This window comes from Coffea eugenioides, chromosome 3 (genome assembly GCF_003713205.1).
Source record: "Coffea eugenioides isolate CCC68of chromosome 3, Ceug_1.0, whole genome shotgun sequence".
Classification (NCBI taxonomy): domain Eukaryota; kingdom Viridiplantae; phylum Streptophyta; class Magnoliopsida; order Gentianales; family Rubiaceae; genus Coffea; species Coffea eugenioides.
The window spans coordinates 5,216,979-5,242,957 of NC_040037.1; the positions used below are offsets into that span (position 1 = coordinate 5,216,979).

The 25,979-nt window shown below is 33.1% G+C and overlaps 3 protein-coding genes and 1 pseudogene across 3 annotated transcripts; 2 read left to right on the forward strand and 2 right to left on the reverse strand.

Annotated features, from left to right (window-relative positions):
• Positions 1–1,006: 1,006 nt before the first annotated feature.
• Positions 1,007–3,046, forward strand: LOC113765401 (transcription factor MYB4-like). The gene is made up of 3 exons (XM_027309563.1): positions 1,007–1,262; positions 1,569–1,698; positions 2,457–3,046. Exons 1-3 carry the CDS (start codon positions 1,130–1,132, stop codon positions 3,040–3,042), a joined length of 849 nt encoding a protein of 282 aa, XP_027165364.1. The 5' UTR covers positions 1,007–1,129; the 3' UTR covers positions 3,043–3,046.
• A 5,903-nt stretch (positions 3,047–8,949) lies between these two features.
• On the reverse strand, positions 8,950–12,010 carry LOC113764588 (malate dehydrogenase). The gene is made up of 7 exons (XM_027308521.1): positions 11,886–12,010; positions 10,896–11,054; positions 10,604–10,779; positions 9,939–10,216; positions 9,684–9,819; positions 9,491–9,602; positions 8,950–9,275 (listed from the first exon to the last, which is right to left on the reverse strand). Exons 1-7 carry the CDS (start codon positions 11,926–11,928, stop codon positions 9,181–9,183), a joined length of 999 nt encoding a protein of 332 aa, XP_027164322.1. The 5' UTR covers positions 11,929–12,010; the 3' UTR covers positions 8,950–9,180.
• A 2,735-nt stretch (positions 12,011–14,745) lies between these two features.
• On the forward strand, positions 14,746–16,100 carry LOC113765822 (annotated as a pseudogene).
• Positions 16,101–23,619: 7,519 nt separating this feature from the next.
• On the reverse strand, positions 23,620–24,249 carry LOC113765823. Its single transcript, XM_027310071.1, has one exon. It carries the CDS (start codon positions 24,247–24,249, stop codon positions 23,620–23,622), a length of 630 nt encoding a protein of 209 aa, XP_027165872.1.
• Positions 24,250–25,979: the final 1,730 nt, after the last annotated feature.

Sequence of the window (25,979 nt, forward strand, 5' to 3'; positions counted from 1 at the left end):
TTACATTTGACAGTAAAATCAAACAGAATGGTCCAAAATTTATACTTTTAATGGGGTCAGTGGATAAAAACATATTATTAATAGTTGAGTTGTCAAAACTCGACTATTCCAAAAAGCCAGTGGCTACCCAGATAATTTGTTCTTCTGTTTAAAAACTTCGTCAAGCTCAATTTACTTGTGCCAGCCAATACACAGTGTTTTGTAGAAAAGGGAGCAAATATGCGAAACCCTTGAATTAGTTAATTTTGTAAGAAGATATTTTGGAAAATATGTTGAATCATTTTTGTTTTATATGTTCAATTCAAAAATATATATATATAAAAGGAAGAGCTAAATTCATGCGCTACACCTTAAAATCTCATCTTGTACAAGTTTCAGTGCTAATAGTACAAGTTATTAATGCATTAGAGACGTGAATTTCGAATCAAGGGATGTAAATTCGGGGTGTTTGTCACCTCGTGCACACCACATAAAATTTAAGTACTATGTATTCTTCTACTAAACTTTTTAAGTACTAGACTTTCATTGTGTTTAGATTGTAATTTTTTGGAGTTTTTGTAGAAAATGTACTGTAGTGATTTGATATATATGAAGTAAAAGTGATTGAGAAATGTGTTCATGAAAAATGTAAAGATTTTTTGGTGGAAAATTCCTTTCCAAAGTAAGGGTTTAGCTAAAATCAACCGTTTATCATCAAACAAATTAAACTCTATGGATTCAGCGAATTAAGACTTAGCACGAGTAAATCATCATATTTAGAATGAAGTGATAAATGTAAAGAGATTGACCTTAAGTTTCCTAAATATTCAAATGGAATTCACAAAGTGCACACATTAGGAGAGAAAAGATGGATCCAATTTCGCGGAAGTCACAGGTAAAGACTTTTCCAGGGTAGATGCTCTTGTTGGACTCTCTCGCTAGTCTTGTAATATGTGGAATATTTTCACGATAAATACCCAACTTTCGCCCCTTAAGCTCTGAGACTACTACATTTGCACGGGACAGAGAGAGAGAGAAACAGAGACTGAGACGGCAGCTGCATTACTATATTGAAAAGCAGAGAAAGAAAGAATTCCAGCATCTCCTCCTCCTCCTGATTCATCAATAGAAGTATATAAAAGTTTCAGAGATGGTGAGGGCTCCATGCTGTGAAAAAATGGGACTCAAGAAAGGGCCATGGACACCTGAAGAAGACCAGGTTCTGGTCTCCCACATTCAGAAAAATGGCCATGGAAATTGGAGGGCTCTTCCAAAACAAGCTGGTAAACACAAATTTCCTGTAGATTCTTCTTCTGTTTCTTGTTGTATTCTTCCACTCACAGCATCAATATAGAAAGAAGTGGAATGCAAGAACGTGTGAAAACACATCAATCCTCAGTGTTCATTCATCCCTTGTTGATCCTGGCACGCACAGTGTGTAGATTAATTGATGAATTTTCCCAGTTGAAGACATAAAAATGCGAGTAGAACTTCAAAGAGGATTTAAACATTCTTGGGAACAGACTGTTTTTTGGAGATGTATTCATATTAAACGCTGATATAGCTAATTTGTTCCAATTCTTCTATAGGGCTCTTAAGATGTGGGAAGAGTTGCAGACTTCGTTGGACAAACTACTTGAGGCCAGATATAAAGAGGGGGAATTTCAGCAAGGAGGAAGAAGACACCATCATCAAGTTACATGAAACGCTTGGGAACAGGTGTGAAGAGTTAACACCTAGTCAAATATTTTTCACTTTTTGTGTCCCTTCAGTGCAAATTATTGCATTCAACACAGGAATGGAAAGCAATGGATTGAATTCCACTTTTCTGTCATTTCCAGGAGTCATCTAGTGTACTGTGTACATGCATTTTATTTCTTTCACATGCATCACAACACCTTCACATTATCTGATTAATCATAAATAGACAAATACATGTGGATTAACAGAAGAAAGCACCAACAACACCTCCTTCCATTGTACTGAGTCATGATGAATATTTGAGGCTGATTGAGAGAGCCAAGCATTGCTGAAGGTTACAAAATAGAGGTCATTGGTAACTATTATTAAATCAATAATTAATCAGTCTTGTAATCAGAGCTAGCTTGCAGCTTCACGTTTTGGTTTAACCCTGTATTTGATTTAAAGAGGAGACTTAAAAAATTCAGCAAAAGTTTTGAGATAGAAAGATTCCCTTCCCATGTAATAAATGGTAATGGACTTGTATTGTACTCACATAGGATCTAGTAAAACCCATATGAATTTATAAACAAATCCAAACTGTGTATGGTATACGATAATAAATGAATGGCTCCTATCTTCTTAGGATTTTGTGTCCTTTTTTTTAATTTTTTTTTTGTGTCTTAATAATCAAAGCTTGTGGCTCGAGCTTTTTGGTTGTCATCTAGTACATAAACAAAGAACAGTTGCAGGGCTCGTGCAAATATCTTATGTACAATTCTTTGTCCTATTTTCAGATGGTCTGCAATTGCAGCTAGACTCCCGGGCAGAACAGACAATGAAATAAAAAATGTCTGGCATACCCACTTGAAGAAAAGGCTCAAAAATCATCAGGCTACTTCTCAGGACATCAAGAAACAGTCCACCCAAGTTCAAAGATCAGATCCCAGAACTCCAGTGACAATTGATGATCAGCCTGATGAATCCAATTTCACTGATGATCATCATCACCAAGATGGAAAAGTTACTACCAGCCTCGGATGTGCCCCGGTGTCACCACAACATTCCTCTAGTGAACTCTCAACAGTGACAGAGAACGATTCGGCGGCCATCAAGCAAGAAAAAATGGACTCACCAGAGTATTTTCCTCAAATTGATGAAAGCTTTTGGTCAGAGGAATTCCCAGTAGACAATGCAAATGTGCAATCAGAAATTCATGATGGCCTGGCCACTAATGACATGCAATTTCAATTTCCATTATCTCCTGTGGCTGCTAGTGATGAAGATGTCAATGCCTACATTTCAAATTTTGATGATGGCATGGACTTTTGGTACGATCTATTCATTAGAGCTGGGGAATTACCTGATTTACCAGAGTTTTAAGTAAGAGGGCTCTTCTGGTTGTGTAGTATAATTTTAGATTGAGAAGTTGGAATTCTTTTTTATCTAGGTGACGTTTTTGACCACTAACATGGATGGGGGGCACAAACAACAAATTCCTAGGTGGGATCCAATTAGGAAACTCCTACATACCACAGAATCTTGATCCAATTAGGAAACTGTACGTGAGCAGCCATGGGAAAAGCCAAAGTTGGAATTAGGAATTTTAGTTTGTACACATTTAAATTGCAGGACTTAGGTTACGTCAACTTAAAGGGGTGTTGAGAAAAAAAAAAGTCTTGACAAATCTGTTTTACCATATTGGATCCTCATTTGGCTTTCTCAGCTGAGTGCTATGATCACATGAATGTTGTAGAACTTTTGTAATTTTATAGTCATTATGACTATGATGATGATGGAAGATACTTTATTAATTACCCAGCATTTTATTTGATTTGCAAATAATCCCAGTTCTTTTTTTTTTCTATTTTTGAATTGTGGAAAAGCTAAATTCATTTATTAAGAGGCTAATTAAGCTAACTAAAAATTGAAATTTAGGGATTAACAATTGTCCAAAGACATCCCCCCCCACGCGATTCATGCAGACCAACATGCATGGCCACCTCCTCATGGAACTTTATATATATATGCCAAGAGAAAAGAACAAAACACAAAAGGCAATTAATTAATTGACTTTAAAGAGCACGTACCACCACCACCCTTTGAAAAATTCAATCTGCAGCAGCTTGAGGGCCTTAGCCAGGTTAGTGACTAATCATTGTTTTTAAATCAATGTTAAACAACATTTATATGTCACACAAATTAATCTTATCTCATTAGTTTTGAAGGTTATCTTGTCCTACCACAGCATCTCTTGTCAAAGTGACCCCAAACATTAAGATTCCTTTGATGTGCTACCCAACCTAAAATAATCAAATCATGCCCATGCCGTTCTTTTTGTTTCAGTTGTTAAAATCTAAGTGATGAAAGCCATATACAAAAACCATTTGCTGGCTTCAAACTATCCTTTCGTTGCTTGGAGATGCTCTGATACTGGGAATCTATAGATGAACATTATCCCATGCCAACTTTTCTGTCTCATGTTATAGCTCTTTCCTTTGTCATTTGAACACGAATAAAGCAATCAAATTCCAAAAAATGGACCAACAGATATTCCGCAAGTAGGAGATGGAGTGACAAGGCAAGTATACACACCTGCAACTTGAGGGGTGCTGCATAATTTTTACACGTCGCATTCAATTTCATGTAACATTCATATTTTCCTAACAGTTTATTGCATCATCAAGTCTTTTTATCTTTTTTCTGAAAATACTAAGAAGGCAATCGATTTAGCACGCCTCTCTTAGCATAATAAGGTTTTCTTTGCTATTCCAAGATCGTTGTCAATATTCATTAGCATTTTTTTTTACTATTCCTCGTCCACTGATTTTGTTGTCTAGTGTAGCTAGCCGACGCTATCAATTCGAGGGCTTTTTTTCTTGAAAACTTTTAAGCTATGAGGTTCACAACTACTGTGTATATTCTTTGTCTCCTCCCCTGTGCATGAGGTGGGATAAATAACTAAAAATTTGTGAAAATTTTGCTGGGTTACTAGATTTTCTTTACCTTAGTGGAAGGGTCCTTCTACAAAGGGCCAGAACCAATTTTGCACTGTAGAAATTATGAGGTGAAAAATGGGCAGAACTAAAAGAAAATTTATCTTAGCAGCCTAGCACACAAAAGATTGAAGACTAAAAGAAAATTTTTCTTAGCAGCCTAGCACACAAAAGATCGACGAATATTCTTTACTTGTATATCCTCGATTCCTCGTGTTGTCATTAGACTAATGCCACGGATTTTTATCTACTGCAAACTCGAATCAGTCTAAAAGAAGAAAAGCAAAAAAGCAATTCACTGGATAGGATCCTAAATTTTCTTACTTGAACTCGTCTTCTCTAATTAACTGGTCATTATTGTTTGCTTTCCTATTCATCAAGTTGTTCTATTGGTTCTGATATTTTCCTAGTCCTTTTTGCGTGCAAGTTCCTCATTTTTTTGGCATCAAATTTCGACATGGTCATGGGCCTTCTGGCTCTCATTTAATACCCCTCTCTCTCTATCATTGATTTAGCAAAACGAACCATAAAAGTGAACATTTAAGTCATTGACTACTAGTATGCATTGTTTGATCGGATAGAAGAAGAAGAAGAAAGAAAGAAAAGTATGCGGGCGACTAAACCGTTTTAAGTTTGAGGATGAAAGAATTGGAAGTGGAGATCATTAAAGAGTGTGTTTAGACAGTGGATTATTTACATAAATTTATTTATTTGTATTATAAATATATTTTTCAATCACTTTTTTTTTCACATACGTCATATAAAAAAAATACTACAATATTTTTTTTCAAAGAAAAAGTGCTACAGTATTTTTAAAAAAAAAAATCTTCTGGTCCATTTGTCAATCAATAACGTTTATTTAAAGAAAAACAAAAAAGAAAAAATAGAATCACCAAGGTACAAGTCCTTAACAATTTCTTAAATCACACATCAAATTACTCACATAATCGAGTTATGTGAAAGCATAAAAGAGTTTGAGTTCTAGGAGCATTTGAAACAAAAATTTGTCATTGGCGCTATCTAACAGGCTTATAATTCATTGAATTTGAGTTTGAATCATGACTTTTAGAATCATGTTATACACTGTTTGCCAGAAAATTTGAGTAGTAAACTCACATCTTTGTCATGTCTCCTTCATTGTGGAACAAGTTCTTTGAACAAAATCATTTTTGGCTCAAAATGCTAACGTCCAAACAAAAATATTAATTAGTCAATAGTTCAAAGTCCTGCAAACAAAACTCAAAAAGCTACTTCACCATTAGTAGTCAATAGTACAAAGTTTTACAAAACCATCATATTGACATTTAGTCAGTTTGTCAATTTCAATCAAAGAAAACATCCCTCTCATCGAGAGCTATTGCTACAAGGGCTCCTCTGACGGTATCAAAAAAGAGGGACCAGGGGCAGGAATGGTTGAATGGTTGCAGGAGCAATCGTTCCTGAAGGTTACGTGCATTTTGCACACGACATAACTTGTTTGCATATGGTATAACTTACTTTTAACAATGTGTAATTCTATAACAAAATTTTGTAGATCCCACACATATTGTTAAAAACGAGGTACAAGATGAGATCTGAACCATACAATTTTTTTGGCCAAATTTTAACCGTGAACAATTAGGAACGGTTGCTTCCTGCAACCATTCGTGCCCCTCTTCCAAAAAAGAGCAACAAATGTGAACGTCAGTAATTATGGCACATTACAGTACTTTGGACCTAATCTCATCAAGCTTCGATTGTGGATAAACTATGTACTCTTTGCAATTCTCGTTTACTTTTGCAACTAAATTTTTTATTTTTTTAATAGCTAAAAGAGACTAAAATCTAAAGATATGTCTGAAAGTAACTTTAGCTGATTCTATCTTTCTCGATAATTACTTTCTCTAATCAACTTTTATGTGCAATAACCCGATGTTAAAAGAGCTACAAATGCTATAACTAGCCTAAAAAAGCTTGGCCATGCATACATCCGGATTAATTAAACACCCAGCACATGCAGAAATGCACAAGAGTGTCCACAAGAAAAAATGCTTTTGCCATCTTCAAATCAGATTCTTGGAAAAGTCAAACGAGCTAATGTTGAATATCCGAGAACTGCCTAAGTTAGCCAACCTAATCTTGGATATCTGAATAAGCGTTTACTAGCCAATAATCTTTTGATGCCCTCAATCAAAACTAAGTCAGTAAGTCAATCTTCATTCACGATCATCTTTGCTTGAACAATTCAAGAAAGCAACTGTGTGTTTTACATCTTCTTTTTTGCTGTTCCATTTGATATCTCAGTTCTCATGGTTTTTCTTGTCCCTTGAGTTTCATCTTAACACAAAGAAATTACTAATCTACTCGTGGAATTAAGCTCATGTAGACGTTCTTGAAGTTGGGGTGGTATATCACCACTCTTTCATGAAAGACTTTGACGCTTGGGACAATCCTTAAAAATAGGTTATTATATCAAAATCGAATATTAATGTCTTACCAGGAATGCGGTCCTATGTAGTAGTATGCACTAGTCTCGTTTTCATCTCCCATGGTGTAGACTTGTTCTTCTTTTATTTTTTTGGTCTTGGCGGCCTAATTAGACTTAGTATGCACTAGTCAAGCCCATCATAAATGTTGGATTTTGAAGCATTTTTGTCAAGTAATGCAGAAGATCATTGCGCCATTTATGTCTGCGCATGAAACTTGTAAACAAGATAGTCGTAACTTTTTGTACAAGTTGCATAGTGGGTTCTCGACAACATTTTGCAGATGAAAGTTTTGAAAATTTGTATTGCTGACAAAGAAACTCGAAAGCTTTTGAGAAACAACTCGTTCCAAAAAACTAAGACGCATTTAGAAAAAAAGTAATGCATTTAGCTTAATTTAACTACATATCTATTGTATCACGTTGGAGTCATTAGATGTCCAAACTACCCTTAAGTGATGGATGGATTAGTGGGTTAATAAATCATAATGGGACTAGGTAATGAAGACTCAAAGGAGAATTTCCTAGGACCGTGCTTGGCAATCTTTGGGCCGGATTATCGCCCTCAATTCGAAAGAAGATGCCTTTTGGAAGGTGAGAATCCGAGTTTCCCGTGACCAGAAGCTGACGTCGTAACTGTTGTGGACGGTTGGGTTAATTGAGACTTAGGTTCCGTCTGATAAAACTGAATCTGAATTCTGAAGTTTGAATTCTCAAATCTGAATACTGAAACAATTAATTTGTTGAAATTTAAGCACTGAAAAGAAATATATGAATGTCTGAATTTTAATGTTAAATCTATTTATACTGTTTGATAAACATTTATAACTGCATGATTAATAAGTTAAATTTGACAAATTTACCCTTATATTTTTTCATCCAAAAAAAAAATAGAACCTATGATTTAATTAGCTAAAAATGTTAGGTATGAAAATGATAATATATATTTTTAAATCAAATTAATATAAAAAATGAAATATATTATATGAGGAGTATGAAGAAAATGTGAAAATCATTCAAAAAGGAAAAAAAAGAAATAAAAAATCATTAGATAGAGAATATTAGATTGTTTAATTAGATAAGAATTTTGAACATAATTAACAAACAAGGATAGATTTGGTAGATAAGATAAGATAATTGAAGTAATTCTATTGATTCTTATCAGCATTAAACATTCAGTTAGAATTCTTGTACTGAAAAAAAAAACACACAAGTTCAGCACTACTTAACAAGTTCAACAAATGAATTTTCATTTATCAAACGCTCAAAACATCTGAATATCTGAAAAAATTCAGATTCAGCACTTTTTATGTTTTTATGTTATCAAACAGACCCTTAGTTGTCATTGTTAAGATTGGGCTGGGCTGCTGTTAGGCTTTTGAACAGAATGTGCAACCAACAGCAACCCAATACCACAGATGATATTAATAAAACCCTTCATGCAAGCGAAGAAATACAGTTGGGAAGTTTAGGATAGAAAAGAACAGAAGTTTTAAGTTACGAAGAAAGAAAGAAAAGAAAAGAAAAAGGAAGAAGATATTTTAACGCTGTTTAAGAGTTTATATAAGAAAGAAATAGGATGTGCTTTGAATATATACATACTAATGAAAATTCCTTCAATATACATTTGAGGATAAATTAGATACTTTGAAAATTTTTGTTAGATTTTCTCAACTTGGTTTTCACCGGCCCGGGAGGAAAACGTTATCAACTATAGCAGAGCAGCACCAGGCCAGCCATATCCAAACCATCTAGCTTTCTTTCTTCTCCCTACTAATTGATTAACAACTTGCAACGAAAAATTGAAAAGCTTTAAAATCACCCCAGAAATAAACTCCTAATGAAAAATGAACCTTGTCTAAGATTTCATCAAGTCTCTTCTGAGACGAAGTACATGACAGAGGAACTTTCACAAAAATTAAAAGAGAGCGTATCACGAGTAAGCAGATGCATTACTCGTTCCTCAAGATTGAAGAATGGCATTATTCAAAACTGTAGCTACTTCTACGAGAACCCCGGGACAGCGAAGCTATCACATCCCTATGTATCTAATGGGCAAATTTATGACAAACATGAATATGCCAAATCTTTCTCCTCAGAGAGCTCTGCAGCCGTCGCATCCATCTTCTTCCTTGAGAACTCATCAATTGAAAGTCCTGGCACATGGACAGCAATGCCAGATCTTAAGTGCCATTAAGAAAGCAGCGAAAACGAAAGAAAGGCCAGACCAGAACAACTGATTAAACTTATTGACTAATCAAAATTATAAGTAGTAGCCAGTCACGAGTAATTCATGTACAAACTATTAACATCTGATGCTATAAGAAGTCATTTCAAACAAAAGCCATAGAGCAAAGATCTCCATGCTCACCTTGAACAATAGACCATTCTCCATTCTTACAGTTTACTGGGAAGGAATATATAAGCCCAGCAGGCACATTGTAGGAGCCATCAGAGTATACACCCATAGAAACCCATGTGCCCTAGAATGCAGCATAAACCGTGAATGAGAGCAGAATAGGTATTCTATGCATATTGTTCAAAGTATGCACACTAAGATTTACCTCAGGAGTTCCAAGGACCCAATCACGGATGTGGTCACAAGCAGCACTAGCAGCAGAGAGTGCACTTGAGAGCTTCCTAGCCTTGATAATTGCAGCACCACGCTGCTGGACTGTGGTTATGAACTCTCCATTCAACCTAAAATTTCAGATAACATATCTTCATTAAAACCATGTGAAATGTGAAACCAAAAGTTGGCAATGAATGGAGAGCTTAGAAAACCTAAGAAGCATATTGCAAAAACTTGAACTTTTTACCAGGCATCATCAGCTACAAGCTGACGAACAGGCTTTTCTCCAGCTGATGTTTTAACAGTTGCGTGGTTGACATCAGGATACTGTGTTGAGGAGTGATTTCCCCAGATAATGGCATTTTTAACATCACTAACTTGAACACCCAATCTTTCTGAGATTTGACCAAGGGCCCTGTTGTGGTCCAATCTTGTCAAACAAGTAATGTTTTTTGCAGGAATTGATGGTGCAAACTCCTTCAGGATCAATGCATTCGTGTTGGCAGGGTTAGCAACAACCAAAACCTGGAAGAAAAAATCAGCAGAAGACCATTTAAGATATGATATCTAAAGAGACAGAAATACAACCGGAAATCCAAATTCTTTAGACCATTTTCATCATACATCAACCTGATTTGCATCAAGTTAACTAACTGCCCCCATTCAAAAAAGTTCAGGGGGACAGAAAAGTTTGAATAACTAACCAACTGACATGATCATATCTAGTTGAAATGATAAACAAGTTTTTCCAAACAAGTCAAACAAGAAAAAGGAAGTAGGTAACAAGTCCCAACAATCTAAGTGAATCTTAGGAAAGGAACCAAAAATGCCTTTCCACAACAAAACAAAAGCTGAAACCAGCATCTATGGACAGCAACCAGTAATCTACAAGTTATTAAAAATGCTAAGCACCTTGCAGTTAGGGGCAGCATGCTGCTCAAGAGCAGAAGCTTGAGACTTGTAGATAGAAACGTTCTTTGTCATCACATCTTTTCTTTCCATTCCTTCTTTCCTTGGGAATCCGCCAACCATTACAGCAACACTGACACCAGCACATGCCTCAGCAACATCAGTTGTAGCAACAACCCCTGGTCAAAGAAAATTATAATTATGCTTATAAATCCATTTTTCACTTTGACAATCGAGCATTAACTAATGTTAGCTTTCATATAGGAATAACAATTAAGAAGGCCAGATGACAAACCTTTTAATAAAGGAAAAGCAGCATCAACCAGCTCCATTTTAACTCCATTGAGTGCCTCAGCAGCAGGTGGAATATCCAGCATGTGAAGGATCACTGGCTGATCAGGTCCCAACATCACTCCTCTGGCAATCATGGGTACAAGAGCATATCCAATTTGGCCTGAAATAAACCAGCTTGTTTCAGATCAGTATATTTCATAATTCGCTAAATTATCCGCTCTTTTTGAATAATAGATAGTTTACATTCAAAAGAACCTATCCTTCCCACTCCACCACTCCCAAAAAACAACCACCAACCCCAACCCCATATCCTTTTTCAGATTCTTTTTCCTAAAACTGGCTACCAAAAAAGAATCTGAGCAAACAGGAAAGGTATGCAATGAATATACACTAGAAAAATCAAGAAGATCAACAAAATAATCATTCAACTACTATTATACTAACATCCAATAAAACAAAAACATACCAATACCTGCAAAAACGGAAATTTCCTACGGTTTCAAAACTTGTTTTCCAAAAACCATAGACACGTTGTTTCCAATCTCCTTTGCCATTATATACGAAAGTATACAATAAAGGTATATTCTTCTTCGAAAAACATGCCTTGCAAACCGAACTAAATCATTTCAACTACTATTAAAACTAATAAACAAATGAAAGCTAAGAAATTGCTCGAATCTTTACCTCTTACACCATACTTTTATTTCTGGAACACAAAAAGTTTACTTTTAATCACTTCAACATTAAAACCTAGCTAAATCCTGCGATTAATCATCGAAATGATTCATGATTATCTATAACTCCCACACACCAGTCACGTTCAGTTTAGCAGGCTGATCCGACAATCAAAATCAGACCGATGAACAAGCAGATCAATCACAATCAGGCAATAATTGAAGATGTAGAAAACGAAAAATCAGATCTAGACAAACAGAAAAAAGAATAAAACAAACAGAGCTTTTTAATCGGGCTACGGGGGAGTGATTGTTACCTGCGGCGCCGGTGACGAGAACGCGAACGGGATCTTTAGCCATTTGATTCGTCGGTCTGGGGAAAAGCGGGATTGAGATCTGATCTGCAGAGGAGAGAGAGTAGAGAGTAGCGAGTGATGATAAGACGAGGAAGAAGGTTCGACTAAATACTGTTTCGATGGGGATCTAGAACGATGTCGTTTTAAGAAAGTCTACTTGGCTTATTCGATTATTGTCTTCCATTTTTATTTATCTTTTTGTTGGTTGCCATATTTTTTCTGGTGAATAATGAGAGAGAGTTGTATTGTACTATTGACTTTTTCGATGGAAGGCGTGGACGGTTACGTAAACTGAGGAGTGTGCTGCTAATTACTTTTGCCGTCTTCTTCTTTTTCCTAATTTTTTATTTTATATAAAGTATAAACAGAAAATTTTTAATTAAGTTGCATTAATTGCAAGAAATAGAGCATTTAATGAGCCGAATATTTGGTGCTCAGGCAAGTTTGGATAGAATATATTAAAGGGTTAATTCCACTTTGTCCCCCTAAACTTTGGACGATTACCCACTTTAGTTCCTAAACTTCAAAATGGGACACTTAAATCTCTAAAACTTATAAATTGGGACACTTAAGTCCCTAAACTTATAAAATGGGACACTTAAATCCCTAAATCTTTATAAAATGGGACACTTCGACCACCACTGCATTCAGGATTCTGTTAACAATTTTCCTTAATTGGGAGGTATTTATAAATTTAGGAACTTAAGTGTCCCATTTTGAAGTTTAGGGACTAAAGTGGGTAAGCGTTCAAAGTTTGAGGGGACAAAGTGGAATTAACCCTATATTAAACGAACTATAATTACTGCTCGAATTCGATTCGTTTATTTGTATAAATATTCGCGATCAAAGTTGAATTTGTGTTTGGAGATAATTTAATTTTGTTTTAATAAATAATATATTATCTAGAAAAAGCTTAATTGTATTTCTTGCATTTAAAAAATAAACAATAACAATTCATGTATAAGTATTATTTTAGTAAAATTTTATATATAATATTAAACATATTTTTAGTTAGTTGTTTTTATAATTATCCATGTGTTCACGAACTATTCGAATAATTTGCAAACAGGTTCACGTTCTGCTCGATTATTAAACAAGCCTAATATTGTATTCAAACTTGGTTCATTTATTAAACAATTAAACTTTTTTTGATCTCGAACGGGGTGGAATACGAACATATTCACAAACAACTAGATTCGTTAAAAACTCTAACAGGAAATACATCCCTGACAATGTCATAGATAATTTATTAAATAAAATTACATTAATTGCAGTAAATACATCATTAGTCATGCCACACATATTAGATTGAAAAAAAATCTTTTTCTAAATATATGACCTTTGATTAAAAACGGATAAAAAAATCTTCTTCTAAAACATGCGGATTAGAGCTTACTAAAACGGTTATGATGAGGTTTGTTTTTAGAGTGATGAAGTCCAAAAATGAGACAATTTTTTTTAACCTTTACAATTAGGACAATGCTACAGTGCCTATAGTTATGATAACGATATTAGAGAAACTTACTATTATAGGTTTCTATTATCTTTAGTAACAGATCAAGTTTTTTAGTGACTTTTTAAATATTATATTAAACTAATTAATATTAACTTTAGTAAGTTTTTAATTAAAACTAGTAAGTATATGCCTGAAAGATAAGTTTTAGTCAGAAATACAAATTTACACTTTGAGTAATTTAACTTACTTATTATTTGATAAAATTTACTTTTATTTAAATTAAACTTACTAATACTAAAAGTAAAAAATTTCCATATTTAAGTAAAAAATCACCGATTTCTGAAACAGTTTTGTCTCTCCAAAGTTGGTTGCCTTCTTTTTATTTTCTCACCTCAGGACATGATGGAATAGAAATTTTTTCCTTGCAAAATTTTTCTGTTCAGTCCACATTTTCCATCTCTACTTCCTGGTCGATCGGGCATATATGCAGACCCAACAAAAAGGTTGAGAATTTTATTAAGGCTGGGTGGTGGTATCAAGCAAGAGAGCGGATAAAAAATAACAGCCAAAAGGTTAGACTATCATGTTTCTTGAAAATCACTTCATTATATTGCTTTAATTTGTTTATCTTTCATTTGATTTGATTGTCAACTTGAAAAATGTATGGAAAATGACTTAGACCCTGTATGTGAAACATAGTAGGGTGTCAGCATTTGTGGGAAAAGCAGTTAATTCTGGATTGCATATAAGCAGTTTGGTGAAATGTCAAAAAGAAATTTGTATGATATGATTGATGCCTGTACGGGGTTAAAAGCACAGAGCAACAAGCCTTTTAACTTCCAAATCCACCGAATCCATTCAACTGAATGCTTTATTGAATTCAAATCCACCGACCCAAATAGAGTAATTTATTTGTCAAATGCAACAAGCCTTTTAACTTCTAACTATGTAGTGTTTCATTAGGCATACAAAAGTTCGATCTTATGCATAATTTAAGAGGACAAGTTGACTGCACAAATTTGTTCGGTAATTTCTATTTCTTCAAGACTAAAAGAAAAATCAGATGATAAAACTATTAAATAAATCATTTAAATCCGTGGTTTATTAATTTTAAACTTTTACATATGAAACAGGGATGCAATTTGAGATAACTTTCAGTAATCTTTGGGTATGGGTTGCGTAGGATTGCAATCTTTAGGTATGATCAGCTTGAGTATGGATTGCGTAGGAGTCCAAAGTTGCAATATTTCATATGTACTACAACGAATTTAAGTAAAAATCTCAGAAAACATACACCAACACAAACATTGACATGATAGCTTTTTTGACATGATAGCTTCTAGCATCATGCTGAAAAGGGAAGAAATGACAGTTCATGTAGATGAGCTAGTACAGTTATCTAACAAATCGCCCAAGCATGGTGGTGGTATAAGTTGGAGAACCATTGTTGATCGGCTTGATAAATTATCTTCTGATGAAATTCAACTATTATGCATACAAGAAGACACTTTCGGTCTGAATTCCATAAGACTTTCCCACACTTTCGGTCTGAATTCCATAGTAATAAGCTTTCGGGATACACTTTTGGTCGAATGGGGATACAATGTGTTCGGCCAATAAATGCAGTGTCTGTTCTAGATGCTTCTTTGGTGAAGTTGTAGTTAAGAAAGCCTTAATGGGACGCTTTTAAGCATATATATGTGTGTGTATATATATATATATATATCCTGGTTTCAGAAAAAGTCAGAGCATGTGGCTTTGTATTACTGGTGATCAATATATGTTCAAAGGAGGCTTCCTAAGTCTTCAAAAGTCAGAGCGTACTCTTCCAAGCAGATGCCAAACAAACTGATCTACTTAATCGAGCTTGTTTTGGCCGCCCGGTAGTCACAGCTGAGAAGGATAAGCAGTGGTTCCAATTAGGTCTGGAGGAAGCTTTTTACCTCTTCTATGTCCTAAAATGCATCAAAATCATCAACGAAAATAATTGTGAAATTGATAGTGAAGAGTTGTGGATGTACATGATGTCCAAAAAGGAAAATTTTACGAATTTATTCAAAGCTTATTCTCATCTTCGGATGAAGAATTGGGTGGTTAGATCAGGATCACAGTATGGTGTGGACTTTGTCGCGTACCGGCATCATCCATCTTTGCTGCATTCAGAGTATGCTGTGATTGTTTTGTCTGATAACAATGGAGAAACAAATGGGCGTTTGATGGTTTGGTCTGATTATCATTGCACACTTGACTTTGTGGCAGTGTTGCAAAGACATTGTTGCTTGTTAATATTGATAAATGTGGAGAGAATGTAACATTGCCATCATGTTTAGAAAGTTACATCGTTGAAGAAAGGACAATCACTAGGTGGAGTCCACAACAATGCCGTGAGAACCAAACAATTGCAACTGGGGAATCTTGACACCGAGAATTTGCGGCAGCAGTTGTCAACAAGGATTAATGACAAATCAGACCATGGAATATTTTGATGATTTTTAATGCAGGCTTTGATGGTTTTAGAAGGGATTGTCCCTTCTGTACAATTTAGAAAGATTCAAGCCCCTATGGATTGTTTAAGCTCAAAATATAACTGATATCAACGTTGCATTTTCCTGTTAAAAAAAAAAAAGTCTTCAGCCTTTCCAGTTTAAAATGGAAATGCAGAATCAAACTTCAATACCCTCTGGTTTTCGAGCTACTCATTTATTAATCCTGAAGGTTATCATTTACTTGGTCCTTGATACTCCAAAAATAACTGAAAAAAAATGTATATTTTCAGTCTTTCAGTCTCATATGTAGCGTAGGTAATGGCTTATTACTGAACTACAACTTGGGGATACACTTTTCGGCCAAATGAGGATACATTTTCTCAGGCCTGAATTCAGCTAGAAATAGCAAAGATAAATTATAATTTTTCCCAACTATGAATACTTTTATTGTTCATCTTCTCTGCAAATGATCTTGTAGAAAAAATCCCCACAAATTCTTAGGGTGTAGGACCAATTCCATTGCAATGTTAAAACGTTCAGTCTCGGATTGAAACTGAAAATTCATGACACCATAAAAGAATTAGTGAGTTAACCATGCTAGTGAAGACAACTGTTACAATGACATTTAAAATTAGTCACTACAAAAAACTCGTATTAAATTACAAAACTATACCATGATTGAACTCATTTGTTCCACTTCAAATGACTTCATGAAAAGTCATGAAATTAATAAGTAACAAAATAAATGATAACTAAACAAATGAAATATGAGCTCAATTGATCGTGTTCAAACTACATATTCTATTAATGGTTAGTATATATGAAATTGTATTTTCCATATGTAGAAAAATAATATGCATTTTATATCTACTAACGAATAAATTACCGATGTTTTGAACAAATCAAACCTAAACTCATGGTGTGATATGTATATAGTTGCCCACATTTGTACTTATGCCATCGTCCTTTCTTTCCATTTGCTTTTTAAGAGTGCAAATTTCTTTTGATTATATTGGTAACAAATTAACATATTTTACAAACTATTCCAATTTATTTAGAAAATGTTACTAATTTCATTAGAAATTATGAATGTAATCATGGTTTATTAATTTTTTACTAAACATAAATACTACATATAAAAAGGAATAGATATTTGATTTTGTTTTACTTTGATTAGAAAAACTTGTGGTAGTAATAACGAAATAGTGACAGAGGTGCAACTTTCAAATCAACAACCAACGTACACTTAATTAAGGTAATATTTTTTAGTTGATCAGACTGATATATGCCATAAAGTAGTAAGATTTACTCATTTATAAATTGACAATTTTAGCAGTTTATAGACCATTCATCTATAAAATTATGATTATTATAAAATGACATTTTATAATAATTTACATACTATTTGCCAATTAAAAATAATTTTGATAAAAATGTGCATATAAATCCCTATTGTAAATGATACAAAATATATTTGAAACTCATGAAACTTAATATATAGGTAAATTTACTATAATTTTCAAAGATTATGCTACATTAGTACAACTTTATCTTTTATACTTGTGACCTAGAAAATAAATTTATTAAAACACATAACATTTATAAATGATACATACATTTATTAAAATGCTTAAAACACAAAACATTTATGAATGATACATACAATCATGTATTATACATTTACGTTACCAACAATTACTAACTATAATATTAAGTTTCAATCATTAATAAAAAAATCTTAGCTACTTCCTAATACTTGTTTCATATAAGTTTCTTTAAGTAAAATAGTAAATTTATGCCACAAACTAGTAAGTTAAGATGATTAACCAAATTTACTATTCTATCAACAAGATTTACTATTAATCTATAAAAACTTACTATTATTTGAACTAAACTTACTTTGCAAAAAGTAAGTTTCGAATATAGAGTAGTAATTTATTTTTTAAAAAAAGTAACTTTCATTTTTATTTCAATTTACTTTTTGAGACATAAATAGGTAACACTTATATGACCATTTTTTATTTATTTTTGATTTACTTTTAGCGATCATTTGATTATTTGATAGACCTATCCACCTAAATAAGATAACACTTAAAAATAAGAAATTAAGTTTCCCATCTAAAATAGTAAGTTAACAGTAATAAATTGGTAACTTTTATACTCAAAAGGTAAATTGGAATAAATATCAAACTTACTTTTTAAATAAATAAATTACTATTTTATATCCCAAACTTACTTTTTAGAGAGTAAGTTTAATTCAAGTAATAGTAAGTTTTTATACATAAATAGTAATTCTTACTGATAACATGGTAAAATTGATTAATAATCAAAACTTATTGATTTATGGGACACATGTACTATTTTACTTTAAAACATATTTTAAACTAGTATTAGGAAATTTATTTGAAATAATGATGAGATGTTTTATTAATGATTAATTCTTAGTACCTTAGTTAGTAAGTACTCATAATATACCTGTATAATACATGATTATAGTAATTTAAAAAAATTATTTATATATTTTAAAATACTATGAAAAATAGTTTGACTTTTCACATAATCTTGTAAAATATGTAATAAAATTTTATCGTATATAAGTTTTTAATCATTTTCAATTTTTGAAAAGTTTGAAAGTTTGGATAACAATAACAACAAATCTTCCTAGTTATATATAGAATATTACTTGCTTATATATCAAATTTTTTATAATTTAACACCTATGAATATAATTAGATGATAAAGTTTTAATAAATTTACATCTGAGACACAAGAAATAATAAGAGTAAAAGTCTAAACAAAATGAGAAATAATATAATAATAAAAATGACAAAATTAGTATAACAATTAATATAAGAAAATCAGTATGATCTGGATTTTTTTCCTTTGGAGATTGTTCATAAGAATAGGATCCAATAATTATAAATGAAAATCACATGCATATATAATCTATTGTATAATTTAAATTAAATTTAGTTCACGTATAAAATGGTCCTAAAATAATTAGTACACTATGATACAATGTTATTTTAACAACAAAAATTTATTTTTACTAAAAGTCTAAAATATCCATGACATATGTATGGGGGATATTTTACCATATTTGTATCTCACATCTAATCATGAAAGTTAATTTGAGAAAAAATATTTTTGACAATAGAATTATTTTGAATTTAGTCAACAAGTTGAGATTTTTTAAACAATAAAAATGAAATATTTTGGGAACTTAGTTGTTTATTTTCCCATAATTAAAAATTGCTATATTTTAGCAATTGTTGCCATTGACTTTTCATTCTGTAGACTAATTTTTATCAATGCAAAATTAGTTTTATTAACAATAATTGAAGTTCCATTGATCCGAGGATTGGCATTTTATTGCTATTATTTTATATGTAAATATTTAACCTAAGTAATAAAATAAATAATAGCTACTTAAAAAAAAAAGAAAAATTGGTGCTCAATTGATTGTGATGTAAAATATTAGTATACAATTAACTAGAGTTTGAAATGGAATTAAATTTATTTAGTATTTTACTGCTAACAACTTTGACCCCATTTAATGGTTAAAGAAAAAAATAAAAGAGACGTAGAGACTGGGATTGGTTCTTTAGTGTGAAAAAAGAAAGTTCTTCTAAACTAATGCTACGTGAAATTTTGGATGCACATGAAATTAGAAATGTGATAATTTTGCAATTCATTCTCGTTCATGATGAATTTCTTCGATTCTATATAGAATCCCAATTTTTGTCGTTCAGCCTGAAAACATTCTTTTTTTGTCATATTGATGGCTTTTGCTTTTAAGATTATCTATATGTCGGTGGTTAGTATTATTGACAAGGTTAGAGGTCATGGAAAATGTTACTAATTTTAGGAGAAATTATGTATTGTAAAAATGGTTTAATAATTTTCTATTAAGCATAACTACTGCATACAAAAGGAAAAGCTATTTGATTTTATTTTGCTTTGATTAGAAGAAATTGTGCTAGTAATAAAGGAAATTTCAATTCAACAATCAACGTGCACATGATTACAGTAAATTTTTAGTCATTTAGACTAATATATGCCATAAAGTAGTCAGATTTAGTCGTTTGTGAATTCATAATTTTAACAGTTTACATAAAATTCATCTATAAAATTCATCTATAGAAAATATGGTGATGTACAAATAAGTGCAATTCTATATATAACTTGAAAGATTTGTTGTTACTGTCATCCAAACTTTCTAACCTTTCACAAATTCAAAATTTATAATATGACAAATTATTCTTACATATTTATAAGGTCATATGCAAAAAAAAAAAGTTTTCATAGTATATTTAAAATGCTTAAAATATATAACATTTATAAATGATACGTACAATTGTGTATCATACATTTACATTACGAGTAATTACTAACTATAATACTAAGCTTCAATTATTAATAAAAAAAATCTTAGTATTATTTCAAATAAACTCCCTAATACTTGTTTCATATAAGTTTCTTTAAGTAAAATAGTAAATTTGTGCCACAAACTAGTAAGTTTTGATGATTAACCAAATTTACTATTCTATCAACAATATTTACTATTAATCTATAAAAACTTACTATTACTTGAACTAAACTTACTCTCAAAAAACTAAGTTTCAGACATAGAGTAGTAATTTACTTCAAAAAAAAAGGTAAGTTCCATATTTATTCAAATTTACTTTTTGAGACATAAAAGTTACTAATTTATTGAGTTAACTTACTATTTTTTATGTAAAACTTACTAACCAAAATTTTTGGTACTATTTTATTTAGATGACCAGTATAACAGGTAATCAAATGGTCGCTAAAAGTATTTTTACCTGTTATATCAAGTAAAAACAGTTTCGTTACTATAACGATCGTTACTTCAGACTTTTCCACAATTAACTCACAATGGTGAATTTAGACATAGTTCAAACACTACAAATTAACTATTAACTAACAAATAACGAGATGAATACTAACATCAAAAGTCAACAATTAAGAGTAAAAAAGCAAGATCATTAGAGGCATAATCGCGTCTTATTAGAGTGATGGAGTCCAATAGGGAAGATGTTAATTTGTTAGAGTCGATCGATGCATAATGTTAGACAATAAGTAATATGTGGTTTTTGGATGGCTGGGTGAATCCAAACGGTATTTTCTACTTGTTGGCAACTTATATAGAAGAAGTTAACTTTCTTTTTTTTTTTTCAAATATAATTGTCAGTTATTTATTAATATTCTACATCCTCATACTAACTTTTTAAGTGGCTTTGAGTTTTCTCCTTTTTACAAAAGAATATGAGTGCAGTAGATATTTTTCTTGACAAGTGTAAGCATATATATAAAACATACGTTAATAATCGTTGCAATCCATTGGAAACTTTTTCCCCTTCTGAATTAGTCTGATTTTCGAGATAAGTAATTGGCCCCAAAAAAAAAAAAAAGGGTGCCCATGCATAAGTATTTGTGCAAGCAGAAAAAAGATATACATGTATATATAATCACCATAATAGTTCTACTTACGTTGGAATAATCCCATTGCATGTGGTTCATGTCCGGAAGATCACAAGCTCCTTGGAACAGCTTAATCAACATTTGCAATGGGGTCAAATCATCAGTTCATCACTTAGATGGTCATCAGCTTCTCTCTTGGGCTCCGAGTGCTTCAAAATATTGGCCAAATCTCACTAGCTCTGGTCTTTCAACTAGTGGTCGCGCGGAGGGGGAGAGGAAAAGAGAGGGGGATGGGTGAGGGAGAGAGAGGAGAGGGGGTAACGGGGGAGGAGAGGAGGGGGAGGGGGAGAGAGAGAGAGAGAGAGACAAAGAGAAGGGCGAGGGTGAGGCAGCAGCGCCGGCAAAAGTGGCGGCAATAGGGAGGGAGGGAAAAGGAAGAGCAGCAATGGTGGAAGGGAGGAAGAAGAAGAGAGGAAAAAAATAAAAATAAAAAAAATTTAATTTCCCTAAAGTCTCACGTATACAAAAAATTTTCTATAAATTCTAAAGTAAATTTTAATAAAATTTTATACAAATACCTAAAAAAAAAAATACATCATTCAGTTGGACCGATTATTTTTAGGAAGAGAAAGGAATTATATTTGTTTTCAATTTAGTATGCAAGGTACTAGAGACAGATATATTTGTGAAAGCAAAGAATATAACACGTATAGCTCTCCTTTCTTTTTACCAAAAGATGCAAAATTTTCATTTTTTTTTTCATGTTATCCACAAAAATAACGTACGAAGGCATTTGGGTGGTCAGTTTTGGGCTTGAAAATAAAGAGTCAAATTGATAAACTTTTCCACTAAAACAGCGTCTATTCAAAAAACTAGTTCTATGTGTACCACCAATTAACAAATTCAATTATGAAACTACTAAAAAGGGCCTTTTTCACATGCCAACATTCTAGAAAATGATAACTTTACAGGCTAAGAGATTATGACTTTGCCTTTCCACTTAATTTTGAGTCATTTTAGAAATTTGTGGAACCTCGTGAAAATGGTGTTGTTCGAAAAGTGTTTTTATCCACTTGCAATTGTACAATATGTTGAGGAATCTAATGCGACAACTAGATCACATTGAGACAATGACAAGTTAGAATCAGTTTTAAGATATAATTTATTTTACAGGTTTAAGTTGGTTAAATATGATTAAAGCTTCAATTTAATGAAAATTGAGAGTAAATGACTTTGAAAATATACGACTTTGAAGATTAACAAAACCAAGGGGGAAGAAAAGGCCAGCCAATCTTTAGTCTTCATGCCAGAAGATATTTAGAATCCTACAAATGGGGATGTACTCGAGCCAAGTCGAGCTCAAGTATTACTATACTCGAACTCAATTCGACCTATATGTAACTAGACTTGAGCTCGATCAAGCCTAAAAATCGCAACTCGAGGTTTGACTCGAAGAAATTCTTTTAAGCTCGAGACTCGACTTGATAAGGCTCGACCAAAGGTCAAGCCTTATCAAGTCGAGTCTAATCAAGCTTTTTGACTCGACTCGGATAATATACACTTGTAAATTCAGTATAAATTATATCCATAACGGTCATTTTATAATTATAATACATATATATTATTTAAATTATATATATTAATTAAATATATCCGACTCGACGAGTAGCTCGTCGAGCCACAAGCCACAAATTCCTGACTCGAACTCAACTCGAAAGTATATTCGAGTAGCTCGAAACTCGACTCGAACTCGATTTGACCGAGTTCAAGCCAAGTCGTTGACCGAGCTACTCGATAGTGGCTCGACTCGCTTGCGTCCCTACCTACAAAGGTCTCAACTAAAACGTCTAATTGTAGCTATCCATGGTCCGTTCAACATGGGAGATGATCAAGAACATCAAATAGTTGTCATGAAAATAAAACAACAATGAATATCAAACTGTGGACAACAATCTCAGTTCCAAGCTAATTTGACCCCTTTGAAAGCGAAAACCAATATATTTTTGTCATTTCATTCATATACAATCCTGAGCAAATAATCTTAAACAGAACAATCCACAAGATATTGAACAAACATTAATGCCTCACACTTATGCTTTCATCTACTAGTTACAAGCCACACCAATGCGGAAGAGAAAAAGGAGGATGATTTTGGACCCCATTCAAAATTTTGGGAAGCCAAAATATAAATGAATTAAATGTAACCAAATGTCACTCTGTATCTGAAGCCTCAGTGAAATCAAATCCTCTTGTTGTACGTCTTAAGATTTTCTTGTGTACTATGCTGATCTGAGTCGTTTCAGTACTATTAGGTACCACGAGCCAACATCTCATGGAAATCAATGTTGGATTGCTCTCTTTCAAGCTTCATCTCTTGGCGAAACTTGGAGATGAAATCCTCAGCTCTCTCATCCACACAACGAAGGTGTGGCGAGAGAGGGATTTTCCAAGCATCAGCAGCACTAGCCGCTGCGCTTGTACTCGTCTCGCCACCCTTGATCTTCTTTTCAAGAATCTTCAGACCTGGTGCAGCAATTTGATGATGCTTTTTCACAACATTACTGCTCGTTGTTTCTTCGAGTTTCACCTTATTACCAGCTGAACTGCTGGATGCTACCATTTTTGCTAAGGAGCTGTAATGGCTAGCATGCCCTGGAAATAGTTCATCAACATATATAGCTGAAGAACTCCTGGTGTGCTGGTGGTCGTGATGATAAAAACGGTGGCGAGAACGCAAAGGGGAACGGTTGATCAGAGCATATAATTTGCAGGGAATGAAAACCCGAATGGAGTTCAAAGCATGGATGCAATATTTCTTGGTTCGTTTTATGGCTTTGGAGGTCTTTAGTTTCTGTAGTTTTGATTGGAATTTGGTTTTGAAGCTCTTCCACGCCTTCTTAGCGGGCAAAAGCTTCTTAGCCAAGTTGAAGCGGGACATTCAAGAGATCGTTGGGTATTTGGCTAGGAACTTTGGTGATTGAGTTGAGAGGATATCTTGGTACAAGGAATTGAAAAGAAAGAGGAGAAGGTTGGATTTTATTTGCTGCTTCAGTGCATAAAAATGTAAGGCTGGGTGGTTTCTAGTCTCTAGCAAAGTCCTGGTCAAGGGCATCTTTGCTCATTCTTTTCTTGGCACAAATTGCTTCATTAATTCAGGGTAGTACTACAAGATGCCTATGCAGTTCTCCTCAAATAACTAAAATGCCATTGTATTGTTTTGTTCAAGAATGAAGAAGAAGCTGATTTTGTGAACCCAAAATAGAGAGAGAAAAATAGAGCATAATGACTGTAGAAGCAGATTGAAATTGGTGAACGCTTTTGTGACCTTTTGTTCTTTGAGTAAAAAACTACTACTAGAGTAATTAATTTTTCTTTTGGAAGCGGTTTATTGATTTATATTGATAGGGAGAAACATCTCAAGAGAACTCATTAAAGAGTTCAGTAATGTAAGTCAGGAATTCAATTATGATCAAAAAACTTACGTCATTAGGTTTCAGACCCTTACTTATATATTAACTGCTTTTTCTCTATCTCTCAAACTAATGTGGGATATAACTCTTTATTTATGAATCTAAGAAATATCAGCATCGATAATATTTCTTTGGATGTGTATAAGCATTTAAGTGAAATATATTCTCCAATTTGATTGGGTCATTAGAACGCAAAAAATTTACGTGATTAAAGAATGGCTTGCTGAGATCGGGGTCAAGAAATGCTAGGTCATTTGTGGCAAAACAATTCTAACTTTCGGTAGCCTTGAAAACCTTGCTGGCCGAAGAAATCTTGGGTCCCAAGTATTGATTAACTTTATATATTCCTGCTAATGGACTTTTTTAGTGTAGTGGAGATGAGTTAGGGCCTACAACACATTGATCATTCCTTAAGAAAAGGCTAGAACGATTGAGACTTTATTTATTGCTCCTGCATGCTCGTTGTGAATCTGAATGCTTCGATTTTAGAGGGTATTTGACAAAAAATTTGAAATTCATTTGAATCCTTCTAGTTATTTAAATTATTTAGAGGGTATTTAAATTTGTGAATTAGTAATTATTTTAGTGTTTAAAATGTATTTAGATAATTTATGCCTTTCCTTAACGGACAAGGAAAAAAAATCGAGGTTAACACACTTTGTTGTGTGGTTTTCTTCACCTAAAAGTAGCTGGCGAAGACAAAAAAGTATTGACAACCTTCCATCTTTACAGCCAGAAAAGAGGCACCCTTTATCGTGACTAATAAGAGTCAATTCCTCTTCCCTATTTCTCGTTTCGATTTTTCTTTCACATGGAGTTCTAATCTAATAGACAAATTCCCATAAAAGAGAGTAGTTAAAAGTCTGGTCATCGGCCACAGAAATTTTCCCTTTTCATCAGCTGACAGAAAATATCTTGACCCAAATAAATCCAATAAATCCATCCATGATTATGATCAGAATTAAGGGTCAGGTCAATTTTATATATGGAATTGATTGTAGACCTCAACTGAATCAGCATCTTTGCCTGGAGTAATAATAAACAGTGGGATCCAGTAGCAAATGAAGCAAGGATGCTACTTAATGCTAATCTCGTCCAATTATCCAGTCAATGACATTGATTGACGATTGGAACATCTACTAATGAGCACATGTTTTTCCATTTTGAACAAATATTCATCGTGTTGTAGGAAAGCGTT